Source organism: Gavialis gangeticus, unplaced genomic scaffold (genome assembly GCF_001723915.1).
Source record: "Gavialis gangeticus isolate Ggan-Ray unplaced genomic scaffold, GavGan_comp1, whole genome shotgun sequence".
NCBI classification, from domain to species: domain Eukaryota; kingdom Metazoa; phylum Chordata; order Crocodylia; family Gavialidae; genus Gavialis; species Gavialis gangeticus.
The window spans coordinates 15,253,904-15,273,516 of record NW_017729003.1 but is presented as its reverse complement, the minus strand read 5'-3'; the positions used below and the strand labels follow the sequence as shown (position 1 = coordinate 15,273,516).

Sequence of the window (19,613 nt, the reverse complement as noted above, 5' to 3'; positions counted from 1 at the left end):
GAACTTCAGGAGGGATGTGGACAACATGGAGAGTGTCCAGAGGAGGACCACCTGCATGATCAGGGGGCAGCAGGGCAGGCCCTACGAGGAAAGGCTCAGGGACCTGAACCTGTTCAGCCTCCATAAGAGAAGGCTGAGGGGGGATCTAGTGGCTGTTTACAAACTAGTCGGGGGGGGACCAGCAGGCACTGGGGGATCCCTGTTCCCCCAAGCACTACCAGAAGTGACTAGAAATAACGTTCATAAGCTGGCAGAAGGTAGATTCAGGCTAGATACCAGGAGGCGCTACTTCACTGTCAGGGTGGCTAGGATCTGGAACCAACTTCCAAGAGAAGTGGTGCTGGCTCCTACCCTGGGGGTCTTTAAGAGGAGGCTAGATGAACACCTTGCCGGGGTCGTTTGACCCCAGTACTCTTTCTTGCCATGGCAGGGGATCGAACTTGATGATCTGCTCAGGTCCCTTCCGACCCTACCAACTATGAAACTATGATAAAAAGTGTCTATGCACACTGCCCAAGGTTCAAAATCAACTTTTACGTACTGCAGTGCTGTTAACCCACCACCAGGGCATTGTAGTGAATACCAAACCCAGCATATTTCCCAATGGCAAATGCCCCAGTTTACCCAGTACTCCCTGAGTAGGGGAGAAGGCCCCAGCTGACTGGACACCAAAAAAGAGGAAGACGACATCAATTGCCCAAAAATGCAATTTTCTGATCACCTTGTCCCTAGCACTGCATTCAATAAAGAACAACTGAGTTCAGTAAAGACCACTCCTGCTGTTAACAAACATCTGTGTCATTGTATTCTGACTACGTATGCCCAAGCATGTGTGCATAGGAGGGGGCTCCTACACCCCTGTTTCTGGGTTCCTGAGAGCTGAGTGATTGGGACTACCAGACAAGTTCTTGGGGTGAATCTGATATCTTGTATTAGACCAACTTAAGCAGTTAGAAAAAAAATTTTAAAGCAAGGTTTCAGGTTCAAAACCCCTTCATCGGGCTGAGAAAGTTTCAGCAGTTGATGTGTGCTCTTCCTGGATGGAATGAAAAGTAAAGAAACCAGAGGCTGGGCTGGTATGCATGCATGCAGTGACAGGCAGTCACTGAAGACAGAATGAGGAGTCAATGTGTGAGAGAGAGGCTGGGTGGTGGGGAGAGAAGGGGGATGAATAGTGGAGAGGTACCTCGGGAGTCAGATGTCAGGTAGGTTATAATGTGTCAAACCCAATGTCTATATTTAGTCCATGATTTCTAGCATCTAGGAGGTTGATGAAGTGGAGCCAACCATCCTAGCCTTGAAACAAGCACCGAACCTCGCTAACCTCATCACCAGAAGCAAACTTCCTCAGGCCCAGAACACACCAAATGGATCCAGACCATGTCATGACAAGAAATCCAAAACCGGCCAACATCTCCACCACCCCCACAATTACTACACCCCACAACAAAGCCATCAGCATTCCTGGATCTTACCGCTGCACCTCCAGAAATGTAATATATCTCATCCAATGCACCAAATGCCCTAATAGAAAATATGTAGGAGAGACCAAACAACAACTGTGCACCAGAATGAATGCACACCAGAAATCTATCAAAGACAGGAATACCCAATTACCTGTGGGGGCACATTTCTCACAAGAAAACCACTCTCTCTCCAATCTCTCAGTCCTGATCCTCAAAAGATGCTTACAAAACACTTCCCAGAGATGAGCCTATGAACTCCACCTCATCAACCTCCTGGATACTAAAAATCATGGACTAAATATAGATATTGGATTTATGACACATTATAACCTGCCTGACAACTGACTCCCCAGGTATCTCTCCACTATTCATCCCCCTTCTCTCCCCCACACCCAGCCTGTCTCTCACCCATTGACTCCTCAATCTACATCTTCACTGACTATCTTGTATGCATACCAGACCAGCCTCTGGCTTCCTTACTTTTCATTCCATCCAGGAAGATCATGCACCAACTGCTGAAACTTCCTCAGACTGACTAAGGATTTTTGAACCCAAAAGCTTGCTTAATTTTTTTTTCCAACTATTTAAGTTGGACTAATAAAAGATATCAGATCACCCAAAGAACCTTGTCTGCCTATGTCCTTAGACCAACAGGCTACAACCTACACCCCTGGGAATACCAGAGCTTTTGTGGCTTTTAAAGAGCACTTTCTCCCAATCCACTCAAGTTACTTCAATTCCTAGTGATGCACCAGTGTCTGGTGCATCAGAGACTGATTTGTGGGTGAAGGTATGAGCCCCTCCCAACCAAGTGGCCATCTGGACCCCTTCTTCTCCTTTTCCAGAGGGCTGGGTGCTTAAGAAGGCTTTCCTTATGGGTAGACAGGTAGCAGTGTGGTGCCTGAACTTCTGCTTTTAGGTTCTCAGGGAGATGAGTATTCTGGGGTCTGCCCAAAGACTCCACAGCTTTTAAGAAGCATTTCCCCCACCAAGCTGCTTATCAATTTAATTCCATACCTGGTATCAGACTAGGCTTTGGGGGCATTCCAGGCTGATTTGGAGAAAAGGGTATGGGTACATAGAGCATACTCCTGCCTCTGGTTTCCCAAGATGCTGGATGCTCTGGAGGACTATCCAAAGTCTCCACATCAGTTGCCAGAAACAGAATGAAATGGACCAGTGGCCTGGGGGAAAGCATTGTTTAAAAGCCTTAGAGACTTTGGGCAGCCCCCGAGGAACAGAGAAGCAGAGGTACAATTTCTACCCACCCAGCCACCTGACCAGCCCATGTCAGGCTGTGATGCCCCAAAGCTTATTCAGCTGCCACTGACAAACAGCTTGGGGGAAAGTGCTGTTTAAAAGCTGCAGACTAGTTAGCTTACTTCACAGTAACTTCTGTATAATGAAAAGCCCTTATTTGTACATCCGTGTTCTGGGAAAGTATTACAGGCTTGCTAGAAAACAAGAGTGGCAGAGCCCCGTTTAGGCAGCTTCATGTTTAATATTGGATATTTCAGACAGACTAAATTACTGTAACACAGTAGAACCCAGACACTTCACACATATCAGTTCCTAAACCCCATGTAAAGATGAAGTGAAATTAATCAATAAATAACAGGTATTACTATTTGCTATAAAGTATATTTCTTAAATGTTTTCATACAGTATGGATGCCAGAACAGAAAGAGCCTTTTTATACTATTACCTGTGGATTAAAGTAATGAGCAAAACTTTGGTCTCCACCAGAGAAAATTCGTTTTACACAGTAATATTGTTCATTGTCTGTAATTAGAATAAAATGTGGTTATTACAAAAATCTCTGACGTGACACATGAGATGACACATCTGACTGCTGCATGAACAGCTGGTATTTCTCCATCATCTACTCTAGCTCAGGGCAAGTCTTCATAACAATATTTTAAGAACACTAGCAACTGCCTGAAACTTTAGCTTCACTAATATTCACTGTTCCTGCTCAAGGAATTAAACAAGCATCACAACTTTACCAAGACCATACCAAAATGGAATCCTCTAGTTCAGATTTAAGCCTATGTAGGAGTGCTAGGGAAGAAAAACATTAGACAAAATAAAAACTATCTTCATCAAGAGATAAATAAAACCACAGGTGATTACATCTGAAGATTCATACAGGAACAGAAGTCAAAACTATAAGCATTTAACATCACACACTTACCTGTGGTTGGTGGGTTGTTGGCTTCACTATAAGAAAGCCAGTTTCCTTTTACTGTGAAAGGACTTTTCCTATTACTGGTTGTTCCTGTACCTAATTGGCCATTACCTCCAAGACCAAAAGAATAAATTCTTCCGGATGAAGGAACAAATGCAGTGGTGTGCTGCCTAGGAAAATGAGAAACAAATTTTAAAATAAAAACAGACAAAACTAAACAAATAGAACCCCTTCCTCCACTCAATACTGAAGCATCATACAGCCAGGTTAAAACAGGACCTTTAATTGTATGTTTAAAGTCTTGCAAATAAAAAAAAAAAAATCAGAAAAGATCACATGTCCTGAGGTAACAGCAGAACCATACAGAACTTTAGGGGACAAAGCAGCTCTACAGAGCTTGCTTCCCTCCACAGCCTCGCCCCCATGTCTGGAGATCTCCAGACATTCATAGTTTTGCAATTTCAACTATACTGTCTGCAATTAGCTTGGGGAGGCACACCCAGGGAAGCCGTTGTGGAAGGAAGAGAATGGTGTATCCACACAGCACACCCAGTACAGCCTGCACCGCTTGCAGCCCCCAGAGGCTTACAAATTGGATAACCTGGCTCTAGATTGTTTGGGAATAGGGAACATGTTTTTAGCTATTATGACTGTACTGGTAGAGTCTACACCTGTTGGTTATTAAGTCTTAAAAAAAAACCCAAAACAAAAAAACAGGATGGAGATGTGGGCGTCATTGTGGACAGTTTGCTAGAAAGATCAGCTCAGTGCTTAGCTGTCATCATAAAGATAAACAAAATATTACGAATTATTAAGAAAGGAATTGTAAACAAAGCAGAAAGTATCATTATTCCCCTTTATAAATCCACAGTTTGTCCACACCTAGAATACCATGCCCTGTTTTGGTCCCCATACCTCAAAAAGGATATAGAACAAGAGAAGCACAACAAGGATGATTACTCATACAGAGGGGCTTCTAGATGAAGAGAACTAAAGAGGGTAGACCGATTCAGTAAAAAAAAAAAAGAGAGAGAGAGAGGTTGTGGGGTGGGATATGTTATGAATTTACAAAATACTTAATGGTGAAGAAAAAGGAAATAGGGATTTATTATCAACTCTCTCTCACAATACAAGAACTAGAGGTCCTAGTATGAAATTACTAGGTAGTAAATTTAAAACAAAAGGAAGTTGTCTTCACACACCATGTATTTCAAGTGTGAAACTCATTACTACAAAATCTTTTTACAGTTAAAAACACCCCCAAAACTCAAACACATTCATATTCTGTGAAGGCAATAAACAATAACCAACAGGTACTCAAAAGCAGGAATATGAGAACAGACGCAGATTACAAATAAATTGTTATGCAGTTTAGATTATTCATGCTTTTTGTGTAGGACAGTTTTCTTTACTTTGCTACTGAGTGCTCTAAACAAAAAAGTACTTTAAGTCTCTAAAATTACTGTCATCATACCTTACCTGTTAGAGTCAAATTTCTGATATTTCATTATAAAATATACATGGCGCTTGGTACAGGACACTTGTGAAATTCATGCCTCTACTGCAGAATGGACCTACCTTCCACAAGCAATTTGCGTGACAACACTTCCCATAAGTTCAAAAACTTTTCTTGGGTTTATCTCATGGCTGGTAGAGTTATGACCCAACTGACCATAGCCTCCAGCTCCAAATGTAAAAACCCCACCTTCCTAAACAAATAGATTATTGGAATAAATTAGGAAGCATCTCAAAATACAACATAATAATAGTTGGGAGACTAACAGCTCCCCTTTCTTGGTTTATTTTAATATTTCATAAACTAAGAGAAAAGAAATAATATGGATACTCTGATATACAAAGGTCACAAGTTAACTGCATTGATGAAAATGTGGTATATCATGCATTACCTTATCTGTATGGAAACCACAAGAAAAATGATTTAACGGTATTACACAAAGCTGTTCTAGGATTAACTTGGCTGGTAAGAGATGGAAACCCTAGTTTTTCCTCTCCCAATTCTCATTATCTTGCTGAACTATAAATATATAAATCCTATTTTTAAAATCCATTTTTAAACCATAACTTTTTAGCTTTTTCTTACTTAAAGTAATTACCAAATATGAAGTTGCCCTCCTCAGACAGATGATGCAGAGTATGACAGAAATAATCAGCTTCATTATTTGAAGGTGTATGAAATTTTAATTTCACCACTGTTGTAAGGCAATTTCAGTTATTAAAAAAGTTTTTGATTAATTTAACAGGAAATTAACCAAAAACCTTAAACAAAAACGTTAATATCAAAAATATTTTTTTCAAAAATTGTACAACTTACCTTACAACTCTGAAATTTTCCATTTTCAAATGCTTTGCAATTGTAAAGCTGACTCTTTCAATCCTACTCTGCATCAGACTGCATCTCTGCTGGAAATCATCATTAAAAGGCAGCATCCGCTGAGAAAAAGCAACAGCCTTATTCACGGATTTACGATAAATAGGTATTTCTAAATTTTAAAAGGGATTTGAAGATACTCAAAACATACACACATTTACTCTACTCACAGAAATATAGTCCAAGACCCTGATCCTTCCGTGCATACCAGGCAAAGAGAGCCTAGTGCCCAAAGGGGCTGTGTATATTTAAAACACTGCATTTATTTCAGTGTTTACTGTTAAATGAACAAATCCATTGCTTTCCATTAAAAATTATAGTTTCAACTTAAATTTACTGTAAAATTAATTTACAGATATTAATAAATGTCTTATTTAAAGGAAAGAACAGTTTATAATGCAATTTTGGCCATTATTCTTCATTCACATTGTGCATTTCTCTAAGCTTGAACAATAAAAATTAATTCAGTTTCAATTTCAGGAATTTACTATTACAGAATCTGGTTTATGAACACTGCAAAAGAATACAAATAATGATTAATTGTTTTCTTGGAACTCTTTTCTCCTCTCACCATGTAAAAATTTCTAATTTTCTTTTTTTTTTTAAATTAAATTTTGCCAAATGTCAGCAGTGTCCTTAAATTCTCTCATACAACAAAAACTTTTTATTTGTAGTAATGCAGAAGTCCAAACAACACCATACAAAGACACAACCTTAATATTCTTCCCCACCCCAACCGAACATCAGACTATTACTAAAGCAGCCTTTGCTGCAATGTTTTTTTTGGTTTGGTTTGGTTTGGTTTGGTTTGGTTTGGTTTGGTTTGGTTTGGTTCGGGGGGGGAGGGGTTCTTTGTTTGTTTTTTTTGCAGTTGAGACAATAAAACCAGACAAGTTCTCTCTGGAATTCCAAAAGTTCTCATGATCAGACACTCTGAACTTATCATGTTTAACAAAAACCCCAAAATCAAAAAAAAAGTTAACTAAAAGGGCTGGTATATTCATTTGTTCAATCAGATCCTATACAGTATGAAATTAACATGTTTCTACATGATTATTTAGCAAACTGAAAATATTTTTATTAAAATTAACTGGTGTTTTGAAGGCAGCTAAACAAAACAGAGCAGCCATGACATTAACCCAAATATAAAAGTCAAACACAAGGAAAATTAATCCATTTTTGTTATTTAAAATTGTCATTCATATATGGCACTACCCATCAAAAATAATGAAGGTACGTACTTCTAATCACTAGACACTCCATAGATACTAGGCCTCAAAGAAGTCCAAGGAACTCTTTCTTTCCTATGAACCCTTCTAGCAAATAGCAGAAATACACAGTTTACATACTACCAAAAACAATTACCAAACCTCAAACACAAGACAGACTGAAACAATCTATATGGTAGCATGTTAACAGCATAAGTTAAGTATTACATCTCTCAATTTTTTTTAACTCTTTGCAGATCTGAACTGCATTGACACTGACTATAAACTCACTAGGGGGGACCAGAAGGGTTTGGAAGAGACCTTGTTTCCCCTAGCGCCCCCTGGCATAACAAGGAATAACAGCCACAAGTTGTTGGAGAGTAGGTTTAGATTAGACATCCGTAAGAACTACTTCACAGTTAGGGCGGCTAGGATCTGGAACCAACTTCCAAGGGAAGTGGTGCTGGCTCCTACCCTGGGGGTCTTTAAGGGGAGGCGTGATGCCTACCTAGCTGGGATCATTTGAGCCCAGTTTTTTCTCCTGTCCTGGCAGGGGGTCGGACTTGAAGATCTATAAGGTACCTTCCAACCCTACTTCTATGATTCTATGACTAAATACATTCAAATAAATGGTCTTTCCTCCAAGTCAGGTTGAATCTGAACACTAAGGCTAAGTACAGACATACAAAAAAGCCCAAACTTTAACTGATTCGTTCTTTGCAGGTTAATCTAAACTGCATAGATTGAACCGAGAAGCAAGTGAACAAACATTCACTTTTGATTCTGGAAATGCAGCCACATGCCTGCAGAGGCTCAGGTCAGAAGCTGGGGCGGGGAGCAAGACCCCCCTTCTCTTCAGCAGTGGCCAGATGGCTGGAGGGAAGCTGATCTGAGGGGGGCGTGGCCAGGCCCCAGCAGACACTGAGTATGACTGGGGAAGAGTTTAAACCCCCGCCCTGGTCTGCAAGACCCCCAGCCATGGTGTACCTGGAGGGGGACAGGGGAAGCAGCCCCTGCCAGGCTTTTCCCCGATCACCACTCAAGTGGTGGGGAGCATGGCCATACCCCGGCCTCCAGCTACCACACTGAGGCGGGGGGGGGGGCAAGAAGTTGGGAAGGGTTTAATCCTCTCTCCCAGCTGCATGGGACTCCATCCAGGGTCTGCCTGGCAGGGGCACAGAAGTCCCTGCCAAGCTTCCCCACACCCCCCCCCCTTCACTGCTCAAGCAGCAGGAGCCGTGGGCGTGGCCAGATGCCACTAGCCTGAGGCAGAGGGGGGTGGGGTTTAATCCACCCTCCCTCCCCTCTCCCACTGGCACCAGCTGGGGTTAAGGCCCCTTCCCCTTCTTCACCTCAGGCTACCAGTGTCTAGCCATGCCCCCTGCTCCTGCCACTTGAGTCGTGAAGGACAGGAAAGGGGGAAGCCTGGAAGGGGCTGCCGCGCCCCTGCCAGGCAGACCCCGGATGCAGTCCGAAGCAGGGTTTCCCACCCTCTTCTCAGCCAGCCAGAGCAGTGATGTGGTCTGCCTGGGGAGGAGAAGGCTGGGGCCAACTCTGCTCCACCGGAGCAAACAGTACAGCCCAGGGCTGCAAAGCGTCCTGGGATGCTGGGGGACTGTGAGTTGCCTTAAACCAGGAAGGGGTCTGGGACAGAAGTTCTGTAACTGGTTGCATCTAAATTAGTTAAGTCTGATACTACATTCAACCAGGTTTATCTTCAACCAGTTTTGGTCATTTTTAAAGCGGTTTATGCACACTGAAGTTCTGTTCTGTTACAAATTTAAACCCGTTTCTGATCACTTAAACCAGTTTATGAGTAATTTCTGTCCCTAGCCTAAAGAAAGCTCATACTATTACTTAACTGCACCATACTTAGCCTCATAGTTATATATGCCTTCAATTTCCCTTATTGCTAGTTATGTACTATATGCAAACCAAACTGCTGTTAAAATAATATACTCAACTATATAACCCCATTTAAAAATCAACTGAGTAAATGAAAGCTTCATGACAAAGTGCATTAAAAATAAAAGCAAATTCAAAACTTCATCAGTATTTTTGAGCATATACTAAACAGAAACCTCAGTTCTTATATACATTAAATAATGCCACGTGCAAAGATACATGTGGCAGGATGCATGGGTCACCTGCTACTTTAAGAGGTGAAGCAGCCAGTGAGGCAGCCTGAAATTGGGGCCAGGGCTGATTGTGGGGTCATCTGACCCAGAAGCCTGCAGGTGGGGGTAAAGCTGATTGAGGAGTCATCTGATCCAGGAAGAAGGCTGGACTTAGGGTGGATATAAGCTCAGGTCCTGAGCAAAGATGGCAGTAAAATCCTGGAGGCTACTGAGAAAAATACGATCTCAGCAGGGGGACTGCAGCTCCAGAAAGCTAGCATGGAGTAACACCTCAAGCAGTTTGGAGGTTTGGGAAGGAACTAAGGGGTGGAGAAGGTTCCTGGGGACCCAAGAAGGGGTCCGAAGCCCAGAAAGAGGGGCTGCATGTATGGGACCTACTGAGGGGTCCAAGGTGAGTCCCCAGAGAGAGGGGCTAAGCATAGGGGATGTAACAAGGGATTCAAAGCCCAGAGAGAAGGGTTGAGTATGGGACCTGATGAAGGGTAGAGACAGGGGAACTGTGTTGCAGTGAGATCAAGTGAACATCAAACAGTGATAGTGCTGAGCTGGCGGTAAGATCTTTGAGGGGCCTGGAGGCGTTCAACCCAAGGGAGGGGCAAAGAGGGGCGAAGCCAGGGGACCTAGAGGTATGCAGCCCAGGAGGGGCAAGTGACATCTGCAAGAGACCAAGGAGCCTGTAGCCCAAGAGGGGCAGGGACTGCTAGAGCAGGATAGCCCAGAGGTTGTTTCATAGTTGGTAGGGTCAGAAGGGACCTGAGCAGATCATGAGGTCTGATCCCTGCCATGGGCAGGAAAGAATGCTGGGGTCAGACGACCCCAGCAAGGTGCTTATCTAGCTTCCTTTTGAACACCCCCAGGGTAGGAGTAAGCACCACTTCCCTTGGAAGTTGGTTCCAGATCCTAGCCACCCTGACTGTGAAGTAGTGCTTCCTGATGTCCAGCCTGAATCTACACTCAGTCAACTTATGGCTATTATTCCTAGTTACTCCTGGTAGTGCTTGGGGGAACAGTGTCTCTCCCATTCCCCACTGGTCCCCCTTGGCCAATTTGCAGAAGGCCACCAGGTCCCATCTCAGCCTTCTCTTGTCAAGGTTGAACAGGTTCAGGTCCTGTAGCCTCTCCTTGTAGGGTCTGCCCTGCTGCCCCCTGATCATGCAAGTGGCCCTCCTTTGGACCCTCTCTATGCTGTCCACATCCATCCTGAAGTGCGGTGCCCAGAACTTGACACAGTACTCCAACTGTGGCCTGACCAATGTCCCATAGACATTTTCTGCCTCTGTGCTGACGAAAAGGGAGTTCCCCAGCCTGTAGGTGTGCTGCTGGTTCTTCCTCCCCAGGTGCAGCACCTTGCACTTGTCAGTATTGAAACCCATCCTATTCTCATCCGCCCACCCTTGTAACCTGTCCAGGTCTAGCTGTAGCCTGTCCCTCTCTTCTAACATGCCCACTACTCCCCACATCTTAGCGTCATCTGCGAACTTGAACAAGGTGCTTTTCACCCCCTTGTCCAAGTCGCTGATGAAGGTGTTGAACAGTGCGGGCCCATGGACCGAGCCCTGGGGAACCCCACTGCCCACATCCCTCCAAGTCAAAAACAACCCACCCACTACCACTCTCTAGGTGCGGCCCTCCAGCCAATTTGTGACCCATCTGACTGCATAGGCATCAACGCCACAGCCACCTAATTTTTTTTGACGAGAATGGGCTGAGAGACAGTGTTGAAGGCCTTCTTAAAATCCAGAAAACTACGTCCACTGCGACACCTGCATCCAAGGATTTTGTGACCTGGTCGTAGAAGGCCACCAGGTTGTTCTGACCAACCCAGCCTCTAATGAACCCGTGTTGGTTGCCCCTAAGCATAATCTCCCCTGCTGGTCCCTCGCAGATGTGCTTCTGGATAATTTTCTCAAAGAGCTTCCCCAGGACTGAGGTAAGACTAATGGGCCTATAGTTTCCTGGGTCCTCCTTCATCCCTTATTTGAAAATGGGGACCACTGCTGGCCCTTTTCCAATCCTCTGTCACCTCTCCAGAGCACCACGAGTGCTCGTAGAGCTGTGCCAGGCATCCCGCAATGTCCTCTGCCAATTCCCCTAGCACCCTTGGGTGGAGATCATCTGGACCCGCCGATTTGAAGATGTGCAGTCCCAACAGAAGTTCCCTAACCAGGTCCTCTCTGACCCCCTCCTGAGTTCATCGGGGATTATGGTGGGAGGGATGTCCTGGTCCCTGCTCAGAAATATGGAGGCAAAGAATTTGTTAAAGAGGTCAGCTTTATCATCTGGTGCAACCACCAGATTGCCAAGCGTGTCCTGCAGGGGCCCCATGTTACCTGGTGCCTTCTTTTTACTCCCTATGTATTTAAAAAAGGACTTCTTGTAGTCTTTGATCCGGGTTGCTAGTCCCAGTTCTGTGTCAGCCTTAGCCTTCGTAATAGCCCCCCTACAATCTTGAGCAATGGAGGTGTAATCCTCCTTGGTGATGGCCCCTCCCTTCCATCAGGTGTACGCCTCCCTCCTTTTTAGTTTTCAGATGATTCTGAATGCCTTTGGTGAGCCATGGGGGGTTTTGAGCACTCTTGCCCCCTTTGATTTGCATTGGGATTGTCACCCTTTGGGCTCAGAGGATTGTCTCCTTAAGGAACAACCACTCTTCTTGGAATCCCAACTCTCCTCCCCTCTGGGACCTCAGTGCCTCCCTGACTAATCTCCTTAATTCATTGAAAATGGCCCTCCAGTCCAGGGCTGCTGCCTTGCTGCAGGCCTTCGACACCCTGCACTGGATGGTGAATTCCAGTAGGCGATGATTGCTATCGCCCAGGTGGTTGAGAACCTGCAGCCCCCTCACCACGTGGTTGCCTGTGGCCAGGACCAGGTCCAGCAATGCATTCCCCCGATGGGACTGTGCACCTCCTGGGTTAGGTGGAGGTCCTGTATCTCGGCTAGGAACCTATGTGAGCGGTCAGACCTAGCTGACTGCTCCTCCCAGCAGACGTCTGGGTAGTTTAGGTCACCCTGCCTCCACGAGCTGACCTGAGAATTCCTAGTCCAGCTCTTCCCCCTGGTTGGGTGGTCTGTAGTAGACACCCACCGTTAAGTCCCATTCCCCCTGACCCCCCTTGTATTCTAACCCAGAGCACTTCAGTCTGCCCCTCCTCTGAGGTTGGTCCTGGGTAAGACGTAAAACTGTACCCTACTGGGGTGGGTTAGTGTGGTGGGGATGTCCATGACAGGGAAGCCTCCATGAAATGCCACACGTGAACATCCCAGGGAAAGGTAAATATGGGGAACCTGAAAGCCTCAGCCCCCACAGCCTTGTGAGTCATCCTTTGGAGGGGAAAAGCTAGGGGAGCACACCTCAACAGAAAAGCAAGAGAAGGAGGTTTCAGTGGGCCCAAAAAGATCCAGAGGCCCAGCAGGGGCCAGGAAACAGCAGGATCTGAATGAGACCAAGGGGGATCTAGTAGCCCACAGAGGGGCTGAGGAAGAGAATGAGGGGTCTGGTAGCCCAGGGTCAGGATCAGAGTGTACAGAAAAATCAATGGAGAGTGATGATGCATGCAAGGCTTGGGGTGTGGTACAGGGTCAGAAGAGTCACAATTATCCCATAAGGCACTAACCATAGACACTTGGTGATCGTTACAGTAAGATCAGGACAGCCTCCCGCATTTTAAACAACTATTTACATCAAGGCATAGTCAGCGAGAAGGGAAGACTGCCCATAGATCAGGGTAAGAGAAAATGTCTTGGCCTCCAGGGGCTTCACAGCCACCCCTAGAGACGGTACTATGACATCACTGTTTTTACTGTAGAACCCTGGAAATTCAACCTTAGAAAATCTGTCAGATTTAAGACTAAAATGACTTTTCAAAATATGAATCGTTATTAGATACATTTAATCCTTCTATCATTATCATGATAAATAATTACCATGGGGCATTTAAGCCATCCAATTCAAGAAAAGCAAACACTCTGTTTAGGCACTTTTAGAAGAGCACTAGTCACTTACTTGACAAACTGAAAATAAACAAATCCAAAAATATAAAAATATCCTGTAAGTACTATACCTTTGTAAGAGCAGCAGTGTGATCTTCTCCACAACAGATATGAACAATTTTCTGAGATCTTAGTGATTTCAACAGAGTAGGAACATACCTGTCTGAAAGTTATAATAGAAATGTTGGGTCACCGTAATGTAAGTAAATTTAAAACGTGTATTAAGCAACAAGAAAAGAGAATTAACAAACACTGCATTCAAATTTAATTTTCAAAATGACTGATCTTTTTAAGCCTATTTATTACACTTCAGAACTCAAAATGAGAGCAAAATGCAAAAGATGAGTAACTCAGAGTACCATACTGAAATCCTACAGTAAGAATTCATTTTCTCCCACTTTGTCAAAGGATAAACGTTCCCTAAAATAAAAAGCACTAACTCAGGTACATGATTTCAAAAGTCACAAAATACAAAGAAACAGAATATCACACCTGTGGCTGACAATGCAGAAAGGATATTATGAAAAATGTTTTGTTTTTAAGAAACACAACAAAGAAGGTATAGCATTACAATGAATTGTAATATTCCAGGTGTTATACACTGTTCATTCATAGCACTTTAATAGAGAGGGAAAGGCAGTGTTTGCATGCAGATTTGAGAGATGGTTTCAGTTTCCCTTCAGAAGTCAGAGCAAAGCAGCATTGTCATCTGGCTGCATAAATGAAGTTAAGAAATATAAAAAGTATAATTAAATAAAATTTGTTTGTGTACATGAAGAAGCTTTAAACATTTTCCTGACATTAAAAATATATATAATTATTGACAATGTGTGCTCAATAACAGCAGGGAACAAGGATTCTAAAGAAGAAAAGCTATGAAAAATATAAAGTTTAAAATAGAGCAATGTCTTCTTCTATCAGCTAAAGTTCCTGGGAAATTTTGACCACACAGAACCAGTCTGACTCTTTCTAATTCTCTCATGAAAAGTGTTGGTGAACACAAGAATTATTATTTCAGAAACAAGCTTTAGTTGCATAGCATTTTTCTCAAGAAGTTTTTGATAAGCATTCCTCCCCCTTCCTGACCTATATCACATAACCAACACTACCATTCCCAGGATCACTGCCTTTTCACCCACTTGCATCATTTCTTTACTTTACAAGAACAAGATATTTGTGAGGAACTCTAGTAACTGAATTTCTGTATCCACAGATTTATTTACACATCATAATCGTCACTTAATTGCATCTGTGCAGATGCATACCAGGTCACCTTCATAACTAGAAGCCTACAACTTAATATACCCAAAAATAAATATAATTAATATAATAAAAGGAAAGGACTGTTTGTTTAATCAGTTTGTACCTGAATGTTTACAAAAAAAAAGACAGACCCAAACAACGAAGAGTGAGGACTTATTTCCTAAGAGGTACGAGTGAGAGAAGAGAGACAAATATATAGTGAAGAGGAAACACAAAACTTGTCCGTATCTAATGAACATAGAGTAGATTGTATAAATTAAGCTGAATCTCAGAAAATGTGATTTACCTAAAGTTCCAGTTCCCAACAATTAAACAAATCATTTTGTCCAAACTTCAAAAAAGAAAAAGTTTCTAAATATAGAGACTCAGAATCCAAAACATTTGTCAATCATAACGGAAGTATTACAGCACACCATCAGATCTTTTGACCGTGAAACAGGAAAAAAAAAAAAAAAACACCCAAAAAACTATTACATCTTTTGTAAGAAACTAACATCAGTTTTCATGAGTGACATCTAACACAGGCCTTCTTTTTGATGGTCCTGTCTAATTTCCAGACAGTTATACTTGACCTCATTCTGGAATGGGAAAAGCACAGTACAGGCAGTCCTTGACTTGCAATGTTTCAAGTTGCAATGTTTTGCACTTGCAACGTTTATAAATTGACACCCTGTTTCAACTTTATGACGTCAGTTTCAACTTTACAATGCTTGATCCGATATGACACCACGCCAGCGAACAAGTTCGCTGCATTGCTCATCTCCCTGGAGAACGTCTGTCCAAACTTCCTTGGATACTTTCTTTAAGAAAGCAGACAAGACTCCAGAAAAACCCGCATCCAAGACTCCTGAAAAGACTCCAGCCAAGAACCCTTCAAAAAGTCCAACCAAGAGTCTTTCAAAAAGTCCAGCAAAGTCACCTCAAAGGAGTCCTTCCAAATCAATACAATTGCTATTTACAATATAAATACACTAATGTAGCTATATTACTCATCTATAATTGATCGAGTACAAAATTCTGGGGTATTTTTAGTGAAAATAGGGTACTGGACCTTGGTTCAGGAACAAAGACCCCATTTATAACATTGTTTCTTATGAGAAAATTGGTTCTGAGTTACAACGCTTCAACTTAAGATGTGGTTTTCAGGAACCAATTGTGTCGTAAGTCTGAGGACTGCCTGTATACACTTTTACCTTTCTACCACTCACACCTAAGGTGTTTATTACGCTTACTGAAGTCACTGGGAGTTGTTACTCATACAAATTTTAGCAAGCATGCAAACATTTATTCTAGGTCTTTAGTGTAGATTTTATAATCCATGTTGGCTCTATAAGGAGAAAGCTGCCCTAGACTCTGAACTGCATTTTCAATTGATCCCAAAAGGCCCAAGATACAGCAAATATAAACTGGATACTGACCAAACCAGAAAGCCAAGTTGCTCATAAAACTCTGCTTTTCAGTTATATTAACAAGGACCCCAATCTGAAAATTATTCCAAACCACCAAAAAGAGACAGACACCAATTAAGATTCCTACTATAAAATGTTCCATTACCTTAATGACTACTTACCATTTTCATCATTAAGACCTAGCTGACCAAATTTGTTGCGTCCCCATCCAAAAATGGCTCCAGAAAGAGTTAGTACAAAACTGTGCGCTCCACCTGCTGCGATTTGTGCAAAGGGGATTCCCAATAAAGATTTAATCAACTGTGGTGAAGCCTGCTTTTTAAAATCATAACCTAAACCTAGTTGACCATATTTATTCTGTCCCCAGGAAAAAACTTCACTTCCTGTTAAGTAAAAAAACATATAAAATTAAAAATGAGAAAGGATGCATACACTTCAACCATAGGTACAAATAAACTTACTTACTTTAACAAAAAATGATCAACCTGCAAAATATTAAATAGATGCACTACCTCTACAGAAAGTTTAGAACTAATAATCTCAGGAGTTTGGCAATTTATTCCTCTTTGTTCTTTCAAAGCCAAAAAAGCGATTGTAAATTTAAGGCTGATGTCAAACCTAGTCATCTGACAAATTTGAAAATAATAGTAATCAGTTCAAAACCTCCAAGACTATACTTAACATATTCATATTAAAAATGCCAGCTATCTATTAGCATTACCAATTCAACTGAAAACAGTATATTAAGTAATTTCATAACAATAAATGTACACACAATGAATTTGTACGGTTACTTTGGAGTAAGGTTAATATCTATACTACTGAAATAATTCTTTCAAGCCTGAGCTATCATTCTGTAACTTATCCTATCACTCCACAATAGGTGGCTACTTATTGGTTAAGGTAGCAGCCAGCCACCTTTACAAAACACAAACAGGAACACCTCAGCAGTCATCTGACAGGCTGGGGGGCTTCAGCAGCATTTCAGTGGTGTGAGGATTTGCCTGCATTCATGCCAGGGCCAAGCTGGTGGAAGCTGCACCTGCTCTGCTGCTGCTTCTTCCTATTCTCCTACTGCAACACACGGACAACTCCCAGAGAAACTGCATCAGTGCTGCCACTTCCTCCCACTCATCACTACCCCTCACCCTGCCACCCCCGTCTCCTGGCTGCTGGGTGGGTACAGCTGGAAGCTGCATGGTCCTGGCACAGCTCCCCGCTGGCTGGAAGCTATGCCCACACCACAACTGGATGAGTGTGTGTTGTGGGAGGGGAGCAAGGGAAGGGGTGAGAACAGCAACATCGCAAACTCAGTTTCCAATTACCCACCCACAGTGCGGGCACAGGCAAAGTCCTCTGACTTCATGGCCCATATCCACTACCTCCACAGGCCAGATCTGGCCCACGAGCTGAACCTTGTCAACTCTTGAGTTAAAAGGAAAGTCTTTATCAAATAAGGCTTGGGACCTTTTCAGAAATATCAACATTTTGACCATGACACTACTACCCAGAGAAATAATTTTTGCACCTGTTTATTGGTTCACAGGAGCTATACTGATATATGATCATCTGTCGTCGCTTTGCCTACAGTAGGAAAGTTCTACAAAAAATCTCAATATTGTTAACAAAAATTCATTTGTGTTACATCAATATTAGCAATGTTACAAAGCTGCAACCTAGAGGGGCCATTGCCATTAGACTAGAAGATTATCAGCCCCAGTATTAGCAAATTTAAGGTGACACCGCTTAGAATACTAGGGGTCCATGTACATTCCCAGTGTTACCAATACTAAATGAGCCTAAAATCTACATTAGCAAATGTCAACATTTGCAACATGTTTTACTGTAGGTAAGTCACTTGTGTCAACCCCTTTATGAAATTTTCTGTGGGAATGAATAGTTCTTTTGAGGTCGGAGCAGGCAAAATATAGCCCGTGGGTCAGATCCAGCCCGTCAGGCCATTCCGTTTGGCCCACAGGGCGCCTAAAAAATTTAGAAAATTAATATTTATCTGCTCCTGGCTGCCTGTCAAAGATGATATGAGCATCTGTCTGCATACTGATGCAGCACCACATGGCTCCCAGCTGCATCGCCAGACTGAGGCAGCATGGGGCCTTTGCCAGTACCCTGGAGTGTGGGTATTGTCCGGAACAAATTTTAGATGTATGCTGGTAACACAAGAGTTAAGTTTGATCATGCGCAGACAAGCAGACAGGGCCTATGGAAAATTCCACAGCATGCTCAGCATGTGCCCCCTGTGCGACCCTAGGGCTTGTCAATCAAAGCTGACCTAGTTTTGTAACAAGGCGCATGCTCAGTCTCACACAGCGAATGATGTAGTTAGACCAGAAATTTCTCTTGGAAAAGCAACCTGATTGGCTACCTGGTTGCCTTAAAAGACTTGTGAGTCCCTCACCCGGGGGGAGACGAAGGAGACTGGGAAGACCGGAGAGACAGAGGGGAGACCCGCTCGACTGGCGAGCAGAGGCTGCCTTGGCAGGGACTGTCTCGCTAGGAGAGATCCAACCTGAGAGCAGAGGCTGGCCTGACAGGGACTGCTCCTCAGGAGGGCTTTAAGCCCACTGGTCTCCTGTCTGAACCCTGAGAGCAGAGGCTGCTATTCACAGGGACTGTTCCTCAGGAGGGAAACCATGCTCGACCTGCGAACAGATACTGCCTTAGCAGAGACTGTCCCACAGGAAGAGATCGAACCAATCTTGAGAGCAGAGGCTGCGGCTGCAGGGACTGCTCCTCAGGAGGGCTTTGGGCCCACTGGTCTCCTCACAGCTATGATTTTGCGATTTATTCGATTCGTCTTGATCTGATTATTCCGTATCGATCTCTGGCTAACGAACTAATTTCCAGCTTCGACCTTGACCACTGGCTACGACATCATAACTTCGACCTCCAATTTGACTTCGGCATCTCAACGACCACCCGTTTCGTCCATTTGGACTGGCATCACGACATTCTACATGTTACAGTTCTGTTATCTGTATCCCGATTTATGAGCTGTTGACCAGCCCTCGGACTATCGAGTTGGGCAGCCGCCCCTAGCTCCAGCTAGAAAGCAAGGGCTCACTCGAGAACCCCGTGGGCCAACAGACCCCTGTGTTGTTTGTACGTTCGTTAATACTGTAACATTAATACTGTAACTGAAAAGCAAGCTCTTCTGCCTACACTCTAAAAGCGTAAGTAAATAAATCAACTTTATTTGAAACCGCACGTCCTGTACCACTCAGACTCCTCGCCACCAATCCCGCCTGTTTCATATCGAAACCCTCGGCCCACCGTGACCTTGGGGCCACTGTTCCCCGACAGGTATGTGTACAGGGAGAGACAGAGCGTGTGTGTGTACACAGAGAGAGTTTTTGTAAGGCAAGTCCCACATGCACATGCACCCACACCGACCTTCACACGGCCATACACATAGACCCCCACACCTATACCCCACAGCCACCCTCCCCCCGCACACAGCCCCTCACAAACTGCATACCAACCACACTTCACATATCCACACACCCACATGCTCCCTCACCCCACACTCACACCCCCCACA

At 43.5% G+C, this 19,613-nt stretch overlaps 1 protein-coding gene across 3 annotated transcripts in view; it reads right to left on the bottom strand.

Annotated features, from left to right (window-relative positions):
• Nucleotides 1-19,613, bottom strand: part of HERC4 (HECT and RLD domain containing E3 ubiquitin protein ligase 4) — a 106,101-nt gene that overhangs the window by 58,830 nt on the left and 27,658 nt on the right. For all 3 annotated transcript variants that reach the window (XM_019507876.1, XM_019507878.1, XM_019507877.1), the window contains exons 5-9: nucleotides 16,216-16,437; nucleotides 13,454-13,545; nucleotides 5,233-5,363; nucleotides 3,661-3,824; nucleotides 3,172-3,248 (exon numbers count right to left, since the gene is read on the bottom strand). In XM_019507876.1, the coding sequence (XP_019363421.1) occupies nucleotides 3,172-3,248; nucleotides 3,661-3,824; nucleotides 5,233-5,363; nucleotides 13,454-13,545; nucleotides 16,216-16,437 (686 nt within the window). The remainder of the gene's footprint in view (nucleotides 1-3,171; nucleotides 3,249-3,660; nucleotides 3,825-5,232; nucleotides 5,364-13,453; nucleotides 13,546-16,215; nucleotides 16,438-19,613) is intronic.